The 24,458-nt window shown below is 43.0% G+C and overlaps 1 protein-coding gene across 1 annotated transcript in view; it reads left to right on the forward strand.

Moving 5' to 3' along the window:
- Positions 1 to 24,458, forward strand: part of Lmx1a (LIM homeobox transcription factor 1 alpha) — a 147,964-nt gene that overhangs the window by 118,187 nt on the left and 5,319 nt on the right. Inside the window, exons 4-7 of the mRNA XM_020175011.2 lie at positions 16,336 to 16,508; positions 19,735 to 19,812; positions 21,328 to 21,397; positions 23,999 to 24,169. Of these exons, the coding sequence (XP_020030600.1) occupies positions 16,336 to 16,508; positions 19,735 to 19,812; positions 21,328 to 21,397; positions 23,999 to 24,169 (492 nt within the window). The remainder of the gene's footprint in view (positions 1 to 16,335; positions 16,509 to 19,734; positions 19,813 to 21,327; positions 21,398 to 23,998; positions 24,170 to 24,458) is intronic.

A 24,458-nucleotide genomic window follows, 5' to 3' on the forward strand; every position in this document is an offset into this window, starting at 1 on the left:
CTCAAATTATGAACTTTAGAATTAGAAAAATTCTGAACACATAGCAGTGTCTCATTGTATTGGTTACAGTATGTGTGGGAGGAAGGATTATTTTGGGATAATAACAGTAACTGTAATTTTGTATCTAACACAAGTTTGTGAGGACCCAACTAACTAAGCAGAATACATCAGCTAAAATGCAAATTGGGTATATAAAAGGAGTTAATCAGAAATTAAACTGGTATCAAAGGTGGTGGTGATGATGGTGATGATTTAAAGCAATGACTTAAGGAAGTTTTCCATAGTTAAAACCCACCCAGCCAAATCTCCTATACTTTCTACATGTGCAGGTGTATAGAGTAATTGCTTATGTTTAAAGCAGTGCCCCTTAGGACTCACCAAATGATTAAGACCCATCAAGACACCCCTAATTGCATCTACAAACTCAGGTTAATGAGCAAAAAAGATAGAATAATTCACTTTACAGAAATTATTATCATCAGCAACTGTTAGACGTGTTATTGCTTGGCCTTTTGCATTGAGCACACAGAGTTACAGAGAAAAGCCCATCCCTTGGCAACTGTTTGCCAACCTGAATCTGATCTGAATTTCCAAGGATTTTTTTCCTTCTGCCACCTATGGCAGACCTTGGTGAAAGGAAAAGACACTGGATTCAAGTGTCTCAGAGCCAACATTTGAGGCTACATATGATCTTGGTTATGGTCCTTTACCGATGTGGGACTCAGTTTTCACATCTAAGGGCGTATCATGAATGTGAAATGGGTCTAGATGTTTTCTGAGTTCCTTTGTTCTCTGATGCCATTTCCCAGCATGCTTCACTAAGGGGCAGCTGGAGGGTAAATCGGTACTGTATACATGTGGTGATTTGTGAGCAATATGTCAGGGCAGTGGGAAATCTGTTGGGTCCTCTTACCTCTGCCCATACAGGGGGTTACTGCCTCATATATAGGGCTGATCTTGTACCAGGAAAAGTGAAACTTGAGAATATTAAGACTTAGATTGCTAGGCAGCAAGTTGAAGGGTAAGGTTAAGCATTGCCTAAGTGACAGCCTCTACAGCTACTTACATTAAGTCATTTAACAAATTAGAAAAGCAATCACTATGGAAATAGCATAAGCTCATTCATTTTGTCCATTGTCATAAACACCTTTGTAAAAGGTTCCTGTCTTAGTCCACTCAGGCTGCTATAACGAAAGGACATAGACTGCATTGTTGATAAACAACAAATTTATTTCTCATAGTTCTATAGTCTGAAAGTCAAAAATCAGGGTGCCAGCAGAGTTGAGTTCAGGTAAGGCCCTCTTTGGGGATGCAGATTGCCAGTTTCTCGTCTATCCTCATATGACAGAAAGACTGCCAATGAGCTCTCTGGGTTTCCCTTTATAAGTGCACTAATCCCATTCATGATGCTCCACACTTGATATCATTGCCCTCCTAAAAGCCTTACTTCCTGATACTGTCACAGGGAGGCTAGGATTTCAACATATTAGGTTTTGGGGGACACAACATTCAATCCACAATGGTCTCAGCATTTCTCAACAAGACCACTGTTGGTATTTTGGCGAGACTGTTGACATTTTCCATCTATGGCTTCCATCCTCTAACAACTAGAGAAAGAGCCCTTAAATACCCCTGGGGAACTGGATATAACTGATTGAAAACCAATAGTCAACCTAGTAATCACAGCCAAATAACAGATTTGTTAATATTTTCCCCTTTAACTGCCAAACATGAAAGTTCAAGTTGAAAAGAATCTAAGACATCGTCTTAGCCACTGATGGGAGCATGTTAGTTTCTTCCATCCACTTCAGGTCTCTTGTGCTGCCTTCTTTGCTATCATATAAACATAGTCAGAGAGGTGTTTGTGAACTTGTGAAGAAGGGCCATCTATAACTCCTACCAGTGGATGTCCTCCCCAAGGCCCTGAGTTTTGGGATTATGTGGAAAAACTAATCCTTTAAACAGCTTGTCTGGTTTAACAGGATTTGGGTACCTAAACTAGAGCCACTGCCCTTATTTTGTATTCTAAGACATTCTGGTTTTTTCCCATTTTTAACATATCCAAAATTAGGATATGACAGAGTTGATGTAATCAGGAAATATTGTATCAAAGTTTTATTGGACACATGTTTTTCTTTCTTGGTGTTCCATGGAAAAAAGACATGTTTTACAATTGAAGGTAGCTTATATTTGATGAATATGATTCCAGGACAGACTACAAAGATCATTTCAACTTTATTCCTAGACTTGATACAGAATGTGAAAAAACATGTATTTTTAACTGCTCGGTCTGCATGGGACCCAGCAGTACAGCTGTTGGGACAAATGGAAGAGAAGCATTACAAGCAGTAATGGCACACTGTCTACTTTCTGTCCAGTCTCTGCAACAGATTCCTTGGAAGTTCTTGCTCTAGTCTTTTGTCTTTAGCTTCTTGGATCTGGCCATGGTGCTGACTGCTGATTGCGCTCTAGTATTAACTTCCAGTGGATTCTGGACCTGGGGTAAATGTTAGCCATGCCTCACTGTGCACTTGTTTTTCTTATGTAATCCTTACAGAACTAGCTCTGAGGATGATAACAAAGGAAGGCAAGTGATTTGAGTTGATGTAGTTTGTGGCATGGCTCATGAAATGGAGATCTGGACATACTCACTTGGCAAATGAAGGGACAGCCACACCTGTGAAATCCTTTGCGACCTGGAAAAACTAAAGCAGCCAGGGGACCACCTGGAGAGGAGAAACAACTGTCAACGTTTAAAACGGTGTTTAATTTCAGAGGATTGATTATGCTAAGGAGCTAAGGAGCTTATTGAGATGCAAACAGATTGGGGTGGTGAGACAATACACAAATTATCATCAAAGGGAAGCTGCTACCCATGCCCCCCCTTAGGTGAGGGACAGAGTGAGGAGGTGGGTAACTACTGGAGGCATTTGGTGGAAGCTAAAGCTACCTTGTGGTCTTCAGGTGTGGGTTGGCACCATGGGAAGATGCAACAGCTGCCAGAGACACCACCCAGGGCAGAGGGAGATCAAGGAAATACTTTGGCTTCTCTCTTTCCTCTGACTTTCTTGTAAATGCTTCCCATTGGCTGAAGCCAGACAGAGACAACAGCCTGCAAGGATTGGCTCCCAAGTGATAGAGAGAAGACAAAAGAAAGACAAGGAATAAATCTGAGTGCCAAAGAATGGCAGTTAACTTATATAACCCATTAAACAGCAAAGGAAGAAAACTAAAGAGATCTGAAATAGTGGAAAGAAAATTTTAAAATCAATATTAGTTATCAAAGTTGGAACCTTCCTCTGAATTGAGTAAAACGCAGGTGTCTGGGTGTCCCAGAGTATATGAGTCAGGGAACAAAGTGTAAGCAAAAGCTCTGGACTAGGGCCTTAAGGAAGAAAGGCTGGGGGTTCTATTCCCGTCTCTTTCAGTGACTAGCTATGGCTTCTCACCATACTTAGATTAAATCAAAACTCCCTGTCATGATCTGTGCTTAACTTACCATGATCTGGCACCTGCCTCCTATCTCATCTCCCTTTTTCCTCTTGATGGACCATGACAATCCAGGTGTAGCAGCTGGGCACACTGGGCCTGGAGCATTCCTCTGCCTGGGACATTCTGCCCTGGGCTCACCACTTGACTTGCTTTGTCTTATCACCTTCAAGTGTCACTTTCTCAGCAGGAATGACTTTGTCATTCCTGAGAATGCTGACCACTCAATCTAAGATAGCATCCTTCACTATCAATTGACTTCTCCACACAGTCACCCTGTTTCAATATCTTCTTATTACAATTTAAATTTGAATTAGAATCTACAGCAATTTGGCTCATTATTTATTTTTTGGATATGTCTTCAAAGAAAGGTAAGCCCTGCTTGAATAGGGGATTCATCTGTTTTATCCACTACTTTACTGTATTTTTGAAACCTGAAACAATAGCTTCAACTCTGTGGGGGTCAGTAAATGTTTGCTGCAAGTCTAAAGCAAAGCATTCCTTTAAAGGGCCTTGTAATTGTCTGCTGGTATGACTATCTCCCTAGTTGAGACTATTGTTTTGTTCTTCCCCTCCTCCCTCCCTCCCTTCCTTCCTTAAAAAAAAAATTCTGAAGCTCCTTTGGTTATGTCTCTTTCTCTCTTGGTCTCTTATTTTATATTTTAAAGACAGGGTCTCACTATGTAGCCCAGGCTAACCTTGAACTTGTGATTCTCCTGCCTAACCCTCCTGAGGGCTGGGAATACATTATATGCTGCTATGCTTGGCTTTATTTTTCATATTAATAAGATCCTCTTGGATAAGATATATAATATTGCTTTATGATTTTGTAGTTGTGACTAAGAATATTGATGTTTGAATTTCTTTAATGCTTACTATGTGACCAGTACAGGAACCTAAGGTTTGGAGAAATGAAATAATTTGTTCCCCCAAAGAACCAACATTGAACTCATGTCTCTTTTACTCCAAAACCCCTAGCCTGCGCTTAACAGCTTCACTCTGTTGGCTATATTTTGGAAAACGGAAACACAAGGCAATTCTTAGTCAGCTCTTCTTTACCCCTCTTTAACATGTTCCTGCCTATTCTCTTATGCTAGAATATTCATGCTTCCTCCTCTCTTATTTCAGGTTTATTTTTGTTAAACCTATTCTATGCTTTCAATGGGTCTTCTTGCAGAAGCCTGCTCTGATCTCCCATGGCCACATTAGACTTCTCTCTCTTGTATTCCTCAGAGTCTTGTACTTTGTGAAAACACTTCCCATCCTCTTTTGGGAAGGCCTGCTACTCAGTCATCTCCTCCACTGCATTGTAAGTTCTCTGAGGCAGGGACTCTTTCTCATTCATAGATATATATTAAGCACTGTGCAAAATAAAGATTTTTAGATGAATACACGAACGATAGAAGTATGAGAACCCTCTGTATGGTGACAAATATTTATTTGTCCCTGAAGATAATGTTTCTATAATACTAAGAATTCCTTAAATGGGAAAATAAAATTCAGCTTGATGTAAGCGTGATCTATGCACAACTTCTAAAGGGCACATCAGTTATATAGAGCAGGCATATGGTAGAAAGAGAAGCTATTATTACCTAATAGCAAGGTTAAGCTGAAACTGCTATTATAGCCTATCAGCCACCTCCATTCCCCCGAAGCTTAGGTATATCCACAATGTCAAGGTATGTCTCCTTTGCCAACCTTCCTATAATCTCTTGCTCCAACTCTCACCAACATCAGCGAAGATGAAACAGCTAACCCCAAGGAAGGACTCATTTAAAGATTTGATTTAGGACACCGAACAGGCACATTTGGTGCCATTCATGTTTTGTGAGAGGAGCATAGCTCTGAAGTCACCTGGGCCCTGCAAACAGAAGGGCTGCTCAGCACTTCGCCTCAGCCCTAGAAGAGGTGATAATGAAGAGGAGTGAAGGAGGGAGGGTAGTGGGCAAGTTGAGCATGAGGGTAGAGGGAAGATGATTGTAATTGTAAAGGCCTTTCCGGGGGTCCCTGTGCTCCTACAGCTTGGGGATCCATGCATTGTCCATTGCATTGACAAAGAGGAGGAGAACCCACCCCTGTGTGTGGTAGTGTTCTTTATTTATTTTATCTTATTTTTGAATTATCATCAATTAATAATATGAGGGGATTTCATTGTGATAACTTCATATATGCATGGAGTGTACTTTGAACATGTTTACTTCCTACATTATATTTCCATCCCCCTCTTCTACCTCTCCTCTTGTCAGAGTTTGGTGGGTTTCATTATGCTGTCTTCATATGTATATAGGTAGCATACTTTCATCCTCCTCACCCCTCAGATCCTTTCCTTTTTCCCATTCTCCTCTCCCACTGATCATCTTCCCAGATAGTCCCCCATATACATTCATGTTCCATCACTATCACCATCATCATCATCATTTTAGGTCTAGGTTCCACAAATGAGGAAGAACATGTTGTATTCTGCCTTTTGGACTTGGGTTTGGTAGTGTTCTTAAAGGGTATGTGTACCAAGGCCAAGGTCATCCTTGGGTCATCATATTTTACCATCCTCACCTTTTCCTCCAGTCATACCATAATTTTTAAAGGGGAAAATAGGAATTTTAAAACATAGTTTTATTCTTCCTTAATTATCAAAACTAGCAGGAATCTTTGAAAATTTGGTTGAAATAATTGAAAAGGGATGAAGGTCTCAGTTGATTGAAAGTAAGAAGGTATTATTATCTCCCCAGAGCTGTGAAAAAAAAAAAAAAAGAACAGAAGAAGGTATTTAATTGTTCATGCCTCCTTGGAAGCTCTTCCCAGACCTCCTTGTGTATGAATGCAGGAACTGGATTGGGGAAGGGAGAGAAAGGAATATTCTAGATTAGCAGTTCTGGAAGTTTGATTCCTGGACCAGGAGCATCAGGGTCTCCCAAGAAATTGTTAGAACTGGAAAGTCTCAGATCCCATACTAGACCTATTGAATCAGAAGTTGTGGGGACTGGGCCAGAAATCTGTTTTAACTGACCCTCCAGGTTCTTCTGAGACATGTTCAACTTGACAACAACTGCTCTAGGTTCTAGACCATAATTAGAGTGGTACTAGGATCAGAGTAACAATATCTTTCCTCAAACCCCAATTTCAACAATAAGCTTAGTGCTTTACAAATAATAACAGGATTGGGAAGAAGAAAGTTTAGTGGTAGAAACTGAAGGCTAACTAATGACCAGAGTGTTGTGATGGTGCCATTACCAATGATTCCATCAAATCAAGATCATCTTGGGACACCCAGTTTTACTCAAGGATAACAACCATAAATACTTTCCAAAGAGTTGCAATAGAGTTTGCTGCCATTATACTTAATTTAGAGAAAGCTCTCCTGGGAAAACATTTATGCTTTCCTCACCTACTCTTGAGTTCTCACCCATAAAGAACTGTATCTGTTGAAATCTCCGTTATGAAGGGCAGCTAAGCTACCCAGGGCTGAGGGCCTCCTGGCCCTGAAAACTGTCTTTGGAGACCCCATGTTCTAGTTCACACCAGCTGGAGCAAAATCATGCCATCGGATCTGCTCTGCAGTGTAGTCCTCCCTCTCTGCCTGTTTCTGTTTTCTATTCTTCAATCTTCCTCTGCCCTCTCCTTATCCATAATTATCATAAACCTGAACTTTTCTTTTTTGTGATCTTCTGTCCATACTGCAATTTAGCTGGATGTATACTGATGAAACAGTACGCCATTGGTGGGATCAATGTCAATGTGAAAGAGAAGTTAGGTTGTATTTCAAGTGAAATAGGTATCATCCCAGCTGAGCCCCAGCTATGAGGTAGCTAATAATTTCCTGTTCTTTTCAGATGGCCCATCAGTGGCTTGCGGAGTGGACTAGAGTCTGACTGAGTATTGGCCTCTACTCACCCTTTCAAACCAGCAGAGGGCCTGATCAGAACCAGGGCATCTTGGTCAAGGGCTCAAGCAGTCTAATCAGCTGTGATCATCTAGAAAACCTCTCTCTGGATTAAGTCTACAGTGAATTTGACCAGACAGGACTCAATTCTGTCCTGAGAACATTTTGGGTATTAGCCAACTCACCCCAACTTCCTGGCCACCTAGAAGATTTCCTTGATCATTTATAATTTATAGGGATAATTAACCCTTTGTTTTTTAATCCTGCCTAGCTACAATTTAATTTTCTCAGATAATTTATCATGCTGAACACGGGTAATTAGTTCACCAAAATTGGACTACTGCAAAGAGAGATGGTCCACTGAAATCACTTCCTCAATAAAAGCAAATACACTCAGCTCTTTTTCATACAAACTTAATACATTGTCATGCATATCATACCCACATCTAGTGACCATTGGGCAGTTGGATTAATGACCTTATATCTAGACTGAGCTGTGAATGTCAGACAACTAAATTAAATTGTTAGCTTTGCTGTCTCCCTCTTAGAGGCTGGCCAAATCAAAACAGAACAAGTTATGGTTTTCATTTAGCATAGTATCCATGTTTGATTTTAACACATTGATGGTATAGACGATCTCTGGTATTGGGACTGTCAGAGTTTGTAACGTGACAAATCCACACCTAACTACATTCAGCATTTATTCCTGTGCTTATCAGTTTGAATTGCATGTGGCCATGTCTTTATCAGATGGGAAGGAGAAAGATGGAACAATGAGTGAGTGTGTGTGTGTGTGTGTGTGTGTGTGTGTGTGTGTGTAGAGGTGGGGAGGAAAAGAAGCAAGGTGAACACCTACTCAAATGTGAAAAGGCAAATCAATAGTAATTCCATCATTCAGAGCCAATACTGTCTGTTTCTCCAAATACCTCTCAAGTACAAGATCTCCCTTCATGAGCACTAGCCAGCTGAAGAAGGCAGGACAGGCATCCAGCTGTGGCTGGCTGCCAGCACTCTTGAATGGAGATGCAGCTCCCCTGTGGGGCCTGCCTGGATGCCTGAGCATGATGCCCTGGCTCTGACCTGCCTGGCCCCTCCCCCACCTGGCAGAGAAGCCCCATCTGCAGCGGACATCCCTGAACAAAGGTGTCTTTCTTGGAACACTACCTATGGCCTCACTTAGAAGTGCAGCTTGGCTTTGGTCTGCTCTTGAAATGCTTAAGACACTGTGAACTTGCCCTTGTGGGGATTGCAGTGAATGGACAGGTACAGTGGGAGGTGGAAGAAAAGCAGGAGGGGAAGGGCAGAGGTAGGAGGCAGAAGGTAATAGGGACTAAAATAACCTCTGTCCCTTTTGGACTGAAAAGACTGGCTCTTCCAGCAGGAGTTCTAGTGGGTGTCCACTACCCAGGAAGCCTTCCCTTCAAGCCTTTTCTTTCCTCACTCCTTAATAACAGCAACAAAGCCTGCAGTTGCACAGCACCTGACATTTTGCACCAGGTATCCTTAGATTTTCACAATAGCCCAGGAGGTCTGGCAGACAGGCAGAGAGGGAGTATGGTAGAAGAAAGAGTGTCCCAGCTGTGTGCCCTTGGGCAAGAGATCACCACCACCCCAAAGCATTTCCTACTTTAGAGTGAAACAATGCAAGTGTAAAATGATGCATTTCAAGTATTAGGTAAGCACAGGAATTTAAGTCTCATGGTATGAGGAGTTTTACCCAGGGATACAGCTTACTAGCAAAATTAGGAACAGAACCTAGGCCTCCATTTTGTGGTCCAAGTTACTTTCAACCCTCCACATGTTCTTCTGACATAAAGAATGAAGTTTCAGGGCTGGTGGAGTGGTTCAAATGGTAGAGTGCCTGCCTACCAAGTGTGAGACCCTGTGTTTAAGCCCCAGGCCTGGCAAAATAAAAACAAACCAAAAACCAAAGAATGAACTTTAAGTGTGTGTGGGGGCAAAGCATTCAGATTTTTCCACACTTGGGCCAGGACATGCACAGATCACTGTCATTTGCTTATGCCTGATTTGCTGGGTTACAAAGCTTCTTTTCAAACCAGATGCTGCCAGTGGCTCATGCCTGTAATCCTAGTTATTTGGGAAGCTGAGATATGGAGAACCATGGGGCCAGACAAAGAAGTTTGTGAGAATCCATCTCAACAAAAAAAGCTGTGCATGGTGTAATCCCCTCTACACTGCGAAGTGTAAAATAGTAGGGTCACAGTGCATGCTGGCTTGGCAAAAAGCGAGACCTTATCTCCAAAATAACCAGAGCAAAAAGAGCTGGAGGCAAGCAATAGAGTGCTTGCCTAGCAAATGCAAAGTCCTGAGTTCAAACCCTAAAAAAAGTTTCTTTCTTCCTTTCTTCAGGGGTGTCTCTGGGCATGGGCTTAGAACTAGACAAGCTTTGCATGAAACCTAGCCCTGCTACCTTGACCCTGTGTATATTGGGATAGGCTCATGAACCTCTCTGAGGCTACACTTATTTCTTAGTTGGGAGGAGAGTTGACGATAAGACCTTCCATGCTGTGTTGCAGTGGAGAAGAGATGAAATGTGTGCTCTGGACCCAGGGCCAGGCACAGAGCTGGTGTCTAGGACATGGGTATCGGTTAATTTTCTAGGGTCCTTATGTACTGCCAGGACTCAACAGGCTTCCTCAGTCCAGTTACAAAGTGGACATGTGGCCAGACATTGTTACCCTGACATGAACACAGCAATTCAGGGGCTGATGCCTGTGTTTTCCCTGGTTCACCATGCCCTGTACTTTGGGCTCATGCTTTTCCCATATAGGTCCAGCCACAGAACCCCCTCCCCCAATACCATTGCTAATGACATCATCTTTGGAACATCTGGACCTTGCTAATAAGCCCCAGGTGGCCTCTCTATCGTGTATTCTTCCCTCCCCAGATGTACACCCTCCATCCATCTCTGCACACACTGTCCCACTTTCCCTTCAGTTCTGAACAGGTTAAGCCCTTCTGTGAACACCTGCTTCCCTCCCTGTCTGGCTTTTCCAATCCATTCCTCTCTTACCTGTGAGCAATTCATTCATCAACTTCCTTGGCTAATCAACATTCCTCTTTTCTAAATGCTCACATTTTCATTTCCAGATTTGCTATATGTACTTAACTATATATACTTTTTTATATTTTTGTCTTCTACCCGATAAACTCCCCAACTCAGTATTCTGTTCCTTAGTATCAAGGGACTACTCTAATACTCATTTATCCCCACTGTTTACAGGTTGGTGCTGACTGTGCAAGGAGAGTTTACTTAAGGAGCCTCCCTTCCCAGGTTTATGTCCTGTCTTCAGGCCACTGAACAATCTGTCCTCTTAGCATCCTTTCCCTTTCTCCTTCTCTACCTGGCACCCTCTATTCATCTTTCATATCATTCATTTTCACACAGGTGACACTTACATTGTGTGGCCTTCCCCTCACTGAGTCTTGGTGTTGGGTCTTCCCCCTATACTGGACAGAGGCTGAATCTTCCTCACCTCTGAATTCCAGTTTGTTCTTGTGCAGTGCCTCACACATGAGCCCACAGTAAGTGCTTATCAAGTGGATGATTAAATGAGTGAGTTCCCAGTCAGAACTTTTACTGGAATTATTTTTGGTCTGAGTTCAGATCTCCTCAAAGAACACTGTGTAAGTCATTTTAAAAACAGTAGCTGTATGGACTTTGTTTTCTTGAAAACCTGTACTATTGCTTTTTGGACTTTCAATGCCACTTTCAGTTCATCATATCCAGAGATAACTACCACTGTTTTCAGAAAGACTGAAATTCCAGTCCTGTACTGCAGGGCAGTGATTGAAATATCTTCCTATATATCCTGTCTTCATAAATTCCTCCCTTATTTCTTTTCCCCCTCCTTCCATCTACAACAAACCCCAGACCCTTCCTCTACTCCCCCAGCCTGGAAGACATTTATGAGGCTCATCACTAGGAAAGCATCTGAGGCCCATTCCTGCCTCTCCCTCCTTTAGCACAGGGGTTTCTTGTTCCCCTCCCTCAACCTTACCTCCTGGGCCAAGTTCAGATATCTCATGCCCTGTTTATGGGCCACTGGGATTTTTCCAACAACCTGAAATGAATCTACGAGGCCCCACAGGTAGTGAAGCTCTGTCTCTTGGCCATAAAACATGGCTGGTTCTTTCATCTGCAATTGCTTATGTCATAAATGAGTGGGAGGAACAGCAATGGGGGAGCAACAGCCCTGAGCCAATCCAGACTCTTTTTTTTTTTTGACAAGTAAGGGGAAAGAAAGGCCCTGAGAAACATGCTCCAACTGTGCCAAGCCAGTTCATTTTACTCTGGTAGGCTGTGCGTGGAGACTTAATCTCTGGGCTTCCCCACTAGGAGTCAGATTTATGCTGTGCTTGTGTCTAAATGGCCTCCAGGGATGCTGACATTTGTTGTTGGAGAACAGCGAGTGCAGTGGTGTTCCTTTCATCTCTGCTGAGGGGTGTCAGCTTAAATTATGAGGGATCGCTCCAGCCTGCATCTGGGTGTGGGAGTCTCTGGCAAGGGAGAGGGGGCCACCCCTTCCTTGGCTCCAGTACTCTGCTGTTTGAAGGTTTTCCTTCATCTTCTGCTCCCTAGTGTTCCTCCTGGCTCTGGGCTAAATTCCTGGTTCTTTTAGACTTTTCCTTTCCCTTGCACAAATTAATAAGCGTTTATTTCAGACACTGCACATTTACTTGGAGAAGTTGGGATCCAAATACTGCAGGTCTGCTTTACTGAAGGAGAAGACAGGATCCTCAGTGAACATCCCAGGAGTAACTTGGAAATTCCCCAAGAAAGTCAGAGAGCACCATTATGCCCCTAGTATTTTGTACAGTAGTTGGAGCGATGGTCAGCTCCTGTTGGCATCCATCTGCACTTTGAGAGGTGCCAAAATGCTTCTCTTTCCTTCCATATCCAGAATCTCTCTTATCCAGATGTGCCAAGATACCTGAAAGTCCACACTGGTGACTATTCAGGTAGAGGCATTTCCTGTTAAATGTATGTATGTTATTGACTATGGGACGGAACACATCAAATCATGCTAGCTATCAACTCCACATTGTATTAAATGAGCAGCACTTTCAGGCCCTGGAGTCAGAGCTCAAAAGAATGGGACACAGGATGGATTATAGAAGGTCCAGAGAGGATAACAGGAGGTCCAGAGGGTCAGCACACTGTGAAATTGAGGCCAAATCTGGCTTAGTGCCTACTTTAGAAATGCAGTTGTATTGGAACACATCTATGTCCAATCATATTGCTTGTGGCTACCCTCTGGTTATGATGGCAGAGATAAAGAGGTATGATAGAGACCATGGGGCCTACAAAGACTAAAAGATTAGTTTTCTGGGATTTTACAGAGAAAGATTAGAGACTCCTGTTCTAGAGAATAAAGTGCTTCTTGGAAGGCAAAATGGTGACCTGAAGAGAGAAAAGGGAGGGAGGGAAGGTATCAACCAGCAGAAAGGAGGAATCAGGTAGAAAATGCTCCACACAAACAATAGAAACACTCCAGAGACAAACCACTACTACTGGTTCTCACTTTTCCCTTCCCCCTCCTTTTCCTCCTGGACACACATATGTTCTCCTCTTTGTCTTCTTATAGGAGTGTGGACAGAAGGAATGAGCAGCCACATGTAGGGGTGTCCACATCCTCCAAAAATGTGCACCAAGAACTCACCTAGGAGACCGTTCTCTTCCCCTTCTCCCTGAAGGTACATGATGGGGTAGCAGCAAGGCTGAATGCAGTGACAGCAGTAGGAGGGTCTCAAGGCCCTCAGCCATCTTGCTTCTGAATAAATTTCAACAATTCACCTTCTCTGGAACCAACCCCAACCCCTCTCCCTCTCTCCCATGTCGCAAGCACTCACATACTCACATTCCACAAAGCTGACTCTCTGTTGGCTAGGGGTATGTCTGCAAAGAGAAGGAGATGAACTCTGGTAGTGCAAAGACTTAACTCAGATTTCCAATCAGTATGAGACTACTACTAACTGAGGACATGCATCTAAGATCAAGAGTATGCCTTTTATGTTGAAATGATGATGATGGTGATGATGATTTATGGAACCCCTGTCACATTATAAGCAGTGCTAAAGCCTTCCCTCTTATCACCTCATCTAATTCCAACAACACTGTTAGTTTTCCTAGTAAGAAGATAAAGTTCTGAGAATGTGTTTAAAGTCATACACAATAACCATCAGAGCTAGAATTCAAATGTGTGTATTTGAGTCCAAAGCCCATGTTTGAAAACACTATGTCACATTACTTTCCTAGATGGTGTCAACATACATTATTTTAGATTTTACATTTTCATTAGTTACATTATCCATCTTATCAATATACATTTACATCAGACTACATAAGGAATGGCAATAGAAGAATCAGATTTATTCCATAAGACATAGGCAAATACCATTTTATTTTATAAGGCATGAAGTTTCTGAAGATAATACAGTTTCATTTTAAAACACGTTTTATGCTGAAGATGTCACTTTTAGGGCTTGCCTGCAACCCTGGCCCCTTTAATTCTCCTGCCGTGCAAATGATTCTCTCAGAAATGTCACTGAAGGATCAGTAGTATAGAGGAGCATCCGTTCCACCCCACCAAAGAGATTCATTGGCCTTATTGATGATGGGGATTGGGAAGTCTCTGGTGTGTTGATCTGGGGACTCATCCACAGAGTAGTTCATTCCTTTCTGGTGTTGAATGGTGTTCAACTATATGGATGTGCCATGTTTTGTTTGCCTATTCACTTATTGATGGGGACTGGGGTTGTACCCAATTTGGGGCTGTTACAAGTAGGCTTTCTGTGAATATTTATATTGAAAAATTCACTGGCTTAATGCCATATCCAAAGGTAAGCAAACTGAGACAGGCAGGACGGCTCTGTTATCCAGAGTAGGTGAAGGGCAAATCAGTGCCCTTCTTTTCTTTTTTAGCCTTTTGTCCTTTTCGGAGTCTTCTTATTTCCCTGAGCCTTTCGTTCTTCAGTGTTTGTCTCCACCTTGCTATTCTGCAAACATCCTTCTAGGAAGATCTTTAAACCCCTTCACATAAGTGTGACTAGATCTGCTTGCCGAATCTCCCTTGGGAAAGACCAGCCTCAAAACTGAGGGTGCCCAGGAAGCCACCCTCCTTGTGAGGACTCTGGCACTAATGCCCTTTAATCTGTCAGACTTTTATTTGTACTGTTGAGGAGGGGCGAGATGGAAGGAAAAGACAACCTTTCTACATCATCTATTAAGCACTGCTTATATGCCTGGATTATGTTAGCTGGTTTGCACATAGCCACACTGCTCCTTGGACTTGGGCTACATAGATAGTATTGTCACCATTATGCAGAAGAGGAAATGGACAGGGACATGACATAATTAACATAGAGCCATACTTATAGCAAGGGCAGAAGTGCCTGCCTACCTCACTCCTTTTTCCATTACGTTGAAAGGGTGGTGTCCTCTCAAGTCAGGGAATTCACAATTGAATTCAATTGTTCATGTTCAAGCTGTGTGTTTAAGAAGTTCATAGAAAGTAAAAGCCACTGCTCTTTCAGATAAAATAAGTCTTTTAGATCTTGTAGAGCTAAAAATTAGAATTCAGTTAAAATACAAACTAAAAGAGCAAATGCAAATGTGTATCCTCCAGAGGGTGGGAATGAAGGAAAAGGATGTTTAGCTCACACATAGTGGGTTCCTCCTCTGGGCTTTCTTTCTTTTTTAATACTGTTTAAAGTAAGGTGTTTCATTGTGCTATTTCTATACATGCATAAAGTGTACTTTGATCATAATCACTCCTCCATTGCTCTTTATTATTCCTCCTCCCCCTTTCCCCTCCCCAATAACCCCCTACCCTCTTTTACTTTCATGGTCTTTCTTTTTTTGGCTCCCCCACCCCCAACTTCCACAAATAAGAGAAAATATTCAGTACTTGTCTTTGTGGGACTGGTTTATTTCACTTACCATGATGATCTCCAGTTCCATCCATTTTCCAGCAAATGACAGCACTTTCTTGAAGTGTCCAGAGGGACTAAAGCAGGGGCAAGCCCTTGGGGCAAAGGTTTGTACTGGAACTCTGTGAGACAGAGGAGATTCTCTGTAGGTTTATGTAGATGAACTGTTGATGATTCTTAATACTCAAAATAGCATAAAATCTCTCTCACAAGGGCATTTCCCAGACCTTGGCAGCACCATCTCAGGACTGTGAAGTCTGTGGACGGAAGAGGTAGCTGAGGAAAGAATGTGGTGGATGCTCGAGGCATTATTTCCCTTCAAAGTTACCCCTATATGGTTCACTGCTCACAGAATTGAAGAAATTCATAGTTTTATGATTACTTTAGTAGGGAGTTACTTATTTTATAGACAAGCAACTTTGATGAATTGTTGGTGTTACCTGATCACTCTTAGTCATTTTTACCTATAGGTAATCTAATGCTGGTCCTAGATGGCCTTTTGACAGTCATATTTTCTACTTCCTGGCAGTGGCTAGACTTTCTGACACAGTATCTAGGAAGTTATGCATGACTCCTCCAGGTCTAGTCTTGAAAAATCACATCTAAGAAATCATAGAAATAACCAACACTTACCGAGCACGTATTGTATGCTGAGCAGCGTTCTGAGTGCCTGACTGGGACAAGCTCATTTCACCCTCACAACAGCCCCCTGAAGCAGACTCTCTTAGATCAGAATTCTGCCCCTCAAGGAACTGAGTCATAGAGCGCTAATTAACTTGCTCAAAGCCACCTAGCTGGTAAGTATGGACCAGGACAGCACACTGTGACAAAGCCCTGAGGTGTAACGGTGGACTTTCTGATTCCTGCCTCTGCTTTAGATGTTACACAGGTTATTGCACTCACGCATATAGCCGACCTGAGAATGTGGCACCTGAGTGTCTTGTTAAGGAATAACATATAGCTCTAGGAAGTACCTTTCAGGGACTTATAACATTGTTTTCTGCTTCTTTTAGGCAAAAGTGATGATGAAGAAAGTCTTTGCAAGTCAGCCCATGGGGCAGGGAAAGGAGCCACTGAGGATGGCAAGGACCACAAGCGCCCCAAACGTCCCAGAACCATCTTGACAACTCAGCAGAGGAGAGCATTCAAGGCCTCATTTGAAGTCTCTTCTAAGCCTTGCAGAAAGGTATAAGAGGGGAGAAGGGAAGAAAAGGAGGAGGGAACAACTCCTCTGTGCATATGAGCTCTGAGACTTCAGTGAGCAGTTGGGGGTCCAAGACAGGGGGAAGGCATATCAGATAGAATCTGTGCAGGCAAACACAACCCTCTTGAGACTCCAGGGACTGTTAAGCTGTGAAAGGAGAAGTAATAGAAGCATCGCATGTCTTCATGTGTGCATACCAACTCCAAAGGGCTCTGGTCCAAGAACAATGGGAATAACAACAACAACAATAATAGGTATCAGTTGTTATATAGACCAAGATGCTGTAACAAAGAATATAAAAATATAGTGGCTTGCAATATTTACTCTTGTTCCCCTTGGTGTGGTAATTTGGGGACCCATCCATGGAGCAGTTCATTGCTTTCTGGTGTTGAATGGTGTTCAACTATACGGATGTGCCATGGTTTGTTTGCATGTTCATCTGTTGATGGGTGCTGGGGTTGTATCCAATTTGGGGCTATTAGAAGTAGGCCTCCTGTGAACATTTGTACTAAAGAATTTAGTGGCTTAACAAGATAGGAGTGCATATTTCTCTTATGTCTGAAGGCAAGCAAGCTGAGACTGGCAGGGCAGTTCTGTCATCCATCACATGGGTCCAGGGGCTGCTCTAGTTATCACTTTCTAAGCCACCAAAGTAGAAAATAAGGAAGTAGAGTGCAAGTAAGATATGCACAGGATTTGGTCGCATCACTTCCATTTATATCTGTGGGTCAAAATTTAGTCCTATGGCCACACTTCCTGTAGGGGAAGCTGAAAAATGAGTCTACCTGGGTGACCACGTGCTCTGTGAAAACTTAGGGATTCAACTATTGACAAGAGAGAAGAGAAGATGGATACTGGGGCACTTATCAGCCCCTGCTACAAATGACTATGTCCACTTATTGAGCATTCACTATTACTTACTACCTGCCTATACTGGTATATTATTTACTGTTGCATTTTTGCAGTGACAAAATACCTAGTATGAACAAGTTAAAAGGAGGAAGGGTTTATTTTAGCTCACAGTTAAAGGGTTCAGTCCATGGTCACTTAGCTCCTTGATTCTGGGCCACTTGTGAGACAAAGCATCATGGAGGTGAGAGTGTGTGATGGAGGAGTTTCTTCACCTCATGGGAGACAGGAAGCAGGGTGAGAGAGCAAGAGGTAGAGGAGGGAGGGTGGGAGGGAGAGAAAGAGAGACAGGGACAGGGAAAGAGAGATGGACAGGAGCCTGGGATAGGACTCAGTTCTCAAAGTCATACCCACAGTGGACCTACTAGCTAAGCCCTACCTCCTAAAGTTTCCAGAACCTCCCAAAATAGCCCCACCAGCTGGGGCAATGAGTTCAGCACATGAGCCTATGTAGGACCTTTCATATTCAAACAATAGCACTAGGTAATATCTTTTACACAATAAAAAGAAAGCATTCTTTTTTGAAATTAATAAAGGAAATAGAGCTTTTAAAAATTTAACATTGTTTTTACTCTGTCCTTACCTGTGTTAGTCAGCTTTTACTGTGGTAAAGAAATAACTGAAACTCTTAGTGGCTCTACTAAGTGGCCCCACTACTCCTGGGCTGTGTGTTGGCTGTGACCCAGCTGGATCTGGGTTTAGGCCTGCTCCACCTGTCTCTCATTTGTGGGTCAGGCTGAAGGAGCAGTGCTCTCCTGGGTTGTGTTGTTCTATGAGATGCCAGAAGGCAAGAGACCACATCAGAACAGGAAGCCCTGTCACTGGATATCACATGCTTTGCACCCACTCAGCTCCATAGGCCCAAGCAAGTCATGGGCCTTAGCCCCATATGGGCACAGTGGTGAAGCCCATACTTCTCCAAAGAGCAGGGAGGATTAGATATTTGTTGATCAATAATACACTGACACAATTTTGACCTTGGAAAAGATTCAAGTATAGAACTCTCTTTCCCCTGCCTTTGTAGCTCCCTATGTTTCAAGAGAGATACTGGTATAAAGTGAGATATTCCCAAAGTAGGTGTGGCAGAGACCAGTTATAACCTTATTTGTTAATTTACTTATTGTAGGCGAACTCCTAGCCTCTGTAGAGCATTGTGCTGGGTGCTTGTCCTTGGGCAGCTGTGAAGAGGACATGTACATACACAACTATACTACCAGAGAGAGAGAGAGCTGTGATGACAGAAAGGGGCTACAGAAAGCTTCAGGGAAGGTCTCTTCTGTCTAGGGAATCTGCAAGGCTTTGTGGAGCAGGTGGCTTCTGAGCTGGGCCTCCGAAGCGTGGATAGGGTTTCAGCAGGTGAAAGGGGCCCTATGTGCACTCCTGCCGAAGCTGGCTTAGCAGAAGGATGTGCCTTGGAAATCCGGGCTATTCATCCCTCTTCTCCTAAGCCTCAGCCCAAGGGGCATGGTCAAGGTGAAGCATTTCCCAAAGCCTTCATTTGCTCCACTCATGTTTATTTAAGAGTGTCTCTCTACCCCATTTCCTCTAGAATTTATCAAGAGAGATCAGTGTCTCTCAGTACCACTCTTTGAAAATCTGTGCTTCCTTGCCTCTTCCCTTCCAACCATTTTGCCAGCCCCTCACCAGGTGCTTAGATAGTCAGCAGATGTTTAAACACATCTCTTTATTATCTGGATCCCTGTCATTCTTATCTCTGCCTGGGCCCAGTGCATGCACCTACATCAGTGTTGTTTACCTGGCTCTGCCAGATTCCAGATTTTTTATTTTATGTCTTATTCTTTCTGGGAAGGGCTCAACCAGAACAACAGTAAATAAAAATATTAGTGAGACACCAAAAGTCACTTAGAGTTAGAGGGAGAAACACCAAATTTAGGTCAATGGATTTAGGCAAGAGGAGAGAACCATTTGTTTTGGCAAAGTTATTTTCACTTCACTTCTCTGTAAGTAGGTTAATACACATTTATAACCTCTGGCTAAAGTGCAGTAGACTTTGCTAAAGTCTAAAAACTGCGGGAATGCCTAGTTTCATAGTAAGAGAAACATCCCCTGGGAATTTGCATCTAAATTAATGAGTGTTCCTTTATCTGGTGAAGTACTGACTCTTTATACCTGACGAAAGCATCTTCTTGTGTTTGGGCTTAGGCTGAACATTAACCACTAGCTGGCCTCAATGTAAGATGTGGCCTGTTGGCCTCCCCATGCACTGCATAAGAAATGTTCTGCCTCCTACCCTGAGATGCCAATGTTTTTATATTAATAATGTTCAATTTTTTTCAAGGTGAGGGAGACCTTGGCTGCAGAGACAGGGCTGAGTGTCCGTGTTGTCCAGGTGTGGTTCCAGAACCAGAGAGCTAAGGTAATCTGCTTGTTACCTTTGTCTGTCTTTATGTCACTGGTTTTTTCAAACAACAGCAATAGGGCATTGCACTTGCTGCCAGGCTTTCTTACCTAAACTCACTGGACAAAGTAGTTGTCTTGGTTAAACAGTTCTGGTATCAATAATCATTTCAGTCACAGCAGCCCTGAACGTGGGGCAAGACAAGGCATTAGTTTTATTGAAATTGATTTTATTTTCTTTGTGGCCATGACAGATGAATCTGGCCAGCCATCTCGTCATATTCCTTTTTCTTTTTTTTGATCTTTTGACTTTAAGACAGTGTTGCTGTATAGACCAGGCTGGCCTTGAACTTACAATCTTCCTAACTCAACTTTCCAAGTACAGGATGATAGGTTACCTTGCCTGGATTAATACTATATTATTTGTATGTTTTCCTTAGTTTATATTTATTTACTCTATATATAAGTTTCCTTTAAAATTTCAAAGAGAAACTCAAAAAACATGCATATGACTAGTCTATTCATAGTGGTGGAGCAGATACTTTCACTTCCCTCTTCCAGTGTCCACACCTCACTAACACAGGCCCAAACCATCACAGTGTCTTTGGGATCCCATCAAAGTCAGAGTGCCCCCATCGGGGCTTAGTTGTAAAGCTTTTTCTCATTTATCTCCCTATCTCTAAAAATACATGTGGCCTGTTTCTCTAGGATCCTGGTCTTCAGTGGGTGATAACTTATTCTCTCCCTAACTGATCGTGACTCATCAAGGTAGCATTTTTGTAACTGAACTCTCAGAATGGGGCTATTAATGTTTTATTCCATCAGAAGACTCCATGGTGGAGGAAGTTTGAGAGGCTCTGTACCTATGAATTCATTAAGCAGAGGGGCACATTTAAAGCTCTGAGAAATCTTGCAGTAAATAAATAAGTTTTAAAATATAGTATTTCCTACACACATACACACACACTCTAAAAGTGTATATTAGCACCTCATGAAACCCTAATATTCCACAGAACACAGTTTGAGAAACATTGGGATCAAATGTTGCTTTGGTAGATAAGCTTCTAATCCAGAGGCATGGATCTCCCTGTAGATGTCTCAAACACAAAGGCCAGCAGTTGGGGAGTAGAGGACAGCCTCTTGGCTCATCCCAAGTTCCTCATCTGCTGCTCTTGCTTAGCCTGGGCTATGAAGCCCACACTTGTACGTTACCTCACATGAAACTGGCTCACAGAAACAGCAGATGGTGCTTACTGAGAATAATTCCCTGTGCCCACAAAGAGAAGCTGCATTTTTCTTCCCCACTGGCTGTCTTCCCACTGCTGCAAAGTAAAAGAGCCCTCACTATGATGCATCTGACTTGAGGTAGTGCTCCTTAGATGGAGCTCCTTGACTGAGTAAAAGCTGTGGAAATGCTCTCTTTGCTTTACAAACAACCCTATCACCAGAGGGCAGAGGTGGCTCTTCCCATTCCCCCTTACTATGAGACCCTACCTCAGGGTTCTGACTAATCCTGTGGTCCTGTCCTCACCAGATGAAGAAGCTGGCCAGGCGGCAGCAGCAGCAGCAGCAAGACCAGCAGAACACTCAGAGGCTGAGTTCTGGTAAGGTGCCAGCTCTTCCTAGCTAGTGCCTGCTGGAGTCCAGGCCTCTCCTACCAGGGCCCTTCAACTGCCCAGATCTTTGAGTGACATATCGCACTCAGTGAAGCCCCATCCTTACCTACTTGATAGATAAGACCTTTAGGTAAGGACTGAGCCATGAGGAACTTGTGAAAGTGTTGAGGGCACTGAGCTACACATCTAGAACTGCTGATTGGAGGTGATACCCTTCTGTAAAGGCTCCTTACCTGGATCCTGCCAGTGTCAACAGAATGTGTCAGGACTGTGTACAGAGTCAAAGGCATCCCATCTCCCCTAGTCCCTCTCCTTCCAAGTGAATCCATTTAATAGAAAACACCACTGGCTTATTCTTTGTGTTAGCTTTCTATCACTGTGACAAACTACCTGAGATAATCAACTTAAAAGAAGGAGAAACTTATTTTAGCTCATAGTTTCAAGAGGTTTCAGGTCCAAGCCAATAGTTGCTTGGCCATTTTGCTTTTGGGCCTATGGTGAGGCAGAACAGGATTGAAGCATGTGGTGGAAGAAAACTGTTCATCTCATGGCAGCTAGGAAGCAAAAAAAAAAAAGAGAAGAAGCAAAAAGAAGCCAGGGTCCCAACAGCCCTTTCAGGGACATGCCTCCAATAACCTAATTTCCTCCCAATAGTACTACAGGCTGGCCACCAAACCTTTAACATATGGGCCTTTAAAGAACATTTAAGATCCAAACCATAGCACTCCTTTCCAAAGTAATGTAGAATAATGCTACTAAAATGATAATTCCCTCCTTTGTTACACGCTTCCGTATTTCACAATATGCTGACTTGATCTTACAACAACCATTCCCTGAGGTGAGCAGAAGTTATTACCCCCATTTCACACATGAGTAAAGTCTCTACAATTTGGAATGTGATCCTAGATCAATATGGGAAGGAGGTGAGATTAGAATCTGTCTTTTTGATCTGTGTCCATGAGGCTGAGCTGCCTAACTCACCCTTACCTGGATATACACTTCATTTTTAAAATAGGAGTGGTGTGAGGACTGGGAGAATACTGGCAAGGGGCAGGTTATGGAAATATTCAAGGAAACTCAAAGAGGAAACATGAAGAAGCCTTATAGTAGAATAAGATCATTCTTAAAGAGATGTGCCCCAGCTCAGCCATCCACAAGAATTCATTTGATGGTCTGTACCTTAGATTCTGATCATAAAGAAGGTCCCTGAGGTTCTGTTTTCAACAAACTATTAAAAAAAAAGCTATCAAGGCAATGCAATGCAATGCTGGTTCTCAGGCCCCTCTTCAGAGCCTCTTATCTTTGCATTGACACAAAATTGTGCTTTAATCCCAGACTAGGCTAAATCCAGAATTTGACTCTTACAACCAAGAGTTCCCCTAACTTCTTACCCTCTTAAATCAATCATATTTTTACAATAAGACAGATACTAACAGACGAAAAGATATAAAGGCATAAGTGCTGGAAAGGGTGAACAGCAAGCTGGTCAGGAGACTTGAATTCTACTGTCAGCTCTGTTTCCTTGGAACCAATTTTTCCATTTCCTTGTGTCTCAGACCATGCATCCCTAGCACTGAGTAGTAATACTTGCTAGCTCTGTGTCATGGGGCACTGTATTTTTCAAAGAAGGTCATAGATAAGAGGTATGTTAGTTGACTCCATTACAGGCCAACAAACTTGACGAATGCACCAAGGCATTGTGAGAACACTAACTCATAATATTTTGGGTTTTGTTTAAAGGATTTTCAAGGCAGCTCCTAGGGTAGAATTAAGAAAGTGAGACTGACGGGAAGTAGAGTCTCTAGAAGTTAGTAGAGCCATATTCATAGCAAGGATATGGAGGCAGCAACTGACTCTCATGAACTTCTGCACAAAGTACATCAAGTTGTAGTTCCAAAGCACTGGTAATCTCTTGTAATCCTCATATCAGTCCCTTGAGGTCTGCCAGTCCAATATTGTGATTGATTTCTACTTGACCAATGGGCTTACAGTGGGTTATCACTGGAAGGATCTTTAGATTCCTCCATCCCAATGGTTACCAACCCTGTGTACAGTTTTCAAACCCTTTGTTTACATGAGATAGTTCAAGGATGCTTTCAAAGTCTAACTTTTAAGTCCCCGCCCCATCTTTATCCTCCAAGGTGATAGCATTTGGTAGCATAGGCTGGGAATGCCTGATGTCACCTCATCCCCTTTCATTTCATGAATAAGGAAACTAGGGTCAAGGAAAGTAAAATTACCTAGCCAAGATCACACAACTTGCTGTCACCAGCCTCCACGATGGCCTTCCATGATCTCACCATCTAGTACTCATGCCCTTTCATATTCACCTCCAGCAATGAATATGTCTGACTGAGAGTGTGCCTTCCAAGACTGGGTCACAAAAGACATGGTGGTTTCTGCTTTGGGCTGTCTTGGATCACTTGCTCTGGAGGTAGTAGGCTACCATGCCGAGAAGATACTTCAGCAGCCCAGTAGAGGTCCATGTGGTAGAGGAACAGTGGGCACCTGGTAGTGAAGGATGTGAAGTCTGGTGTGGGCTGCTGGGCTGCAAATTGAGAATGACCTGTCTCCTTCTTTGTCCCACAGCTCAGGCAAACAGTGGTGGGAGTGCTGGGATGGAAGGGATCATGAACCCCTACACGGCTCTGCCCACCCCACAGCAGCTCCTGGCCATCGAACAGAGTGTCTACAGCTCTGATCCCTTCCGACAAGGCCTCACCCCACCCCAGATGCCTGGAGATCACATGCACCCCTATGGTAAGAGAGGCTCAAGCTCCATGCGGCCTTCTCCCAGCTTGCCTGTGTGAGTTTCTCATTCCCTCTCAAACACTTCTACACTAAAGGTCTAAAGCAAACTAAGTGTCCCACAAAATACTGCTTGAATCCCCTACCGATACCTACAGAAGAGTCGCATGTATATTCATTAGTAATGTTTTCATTTACCCTCATTTTCAAAACCTCTTACTGAACCTCCCCCACTTGCCCACCTCCCTGCTTAAGCCAATATTCAACAGATGAGGCCTGGAGATTTTCATGGGGGAGGGGG

The sequence above is a fragment of the Castor canadensis genome, chromosome 11 (genome assembly GCF_047511655.1).
Source record: "Castor canadensis chromosome 11, mCasCan1.hap1v2, whole genome shotgun sequence".
NCBI classification, from domain to species: domain Eukaryota; kingdom Metazoa; phylum Chordata; class Mammalia; order Rodentia; family Castoridae; genus Castor; species Castor canadensis.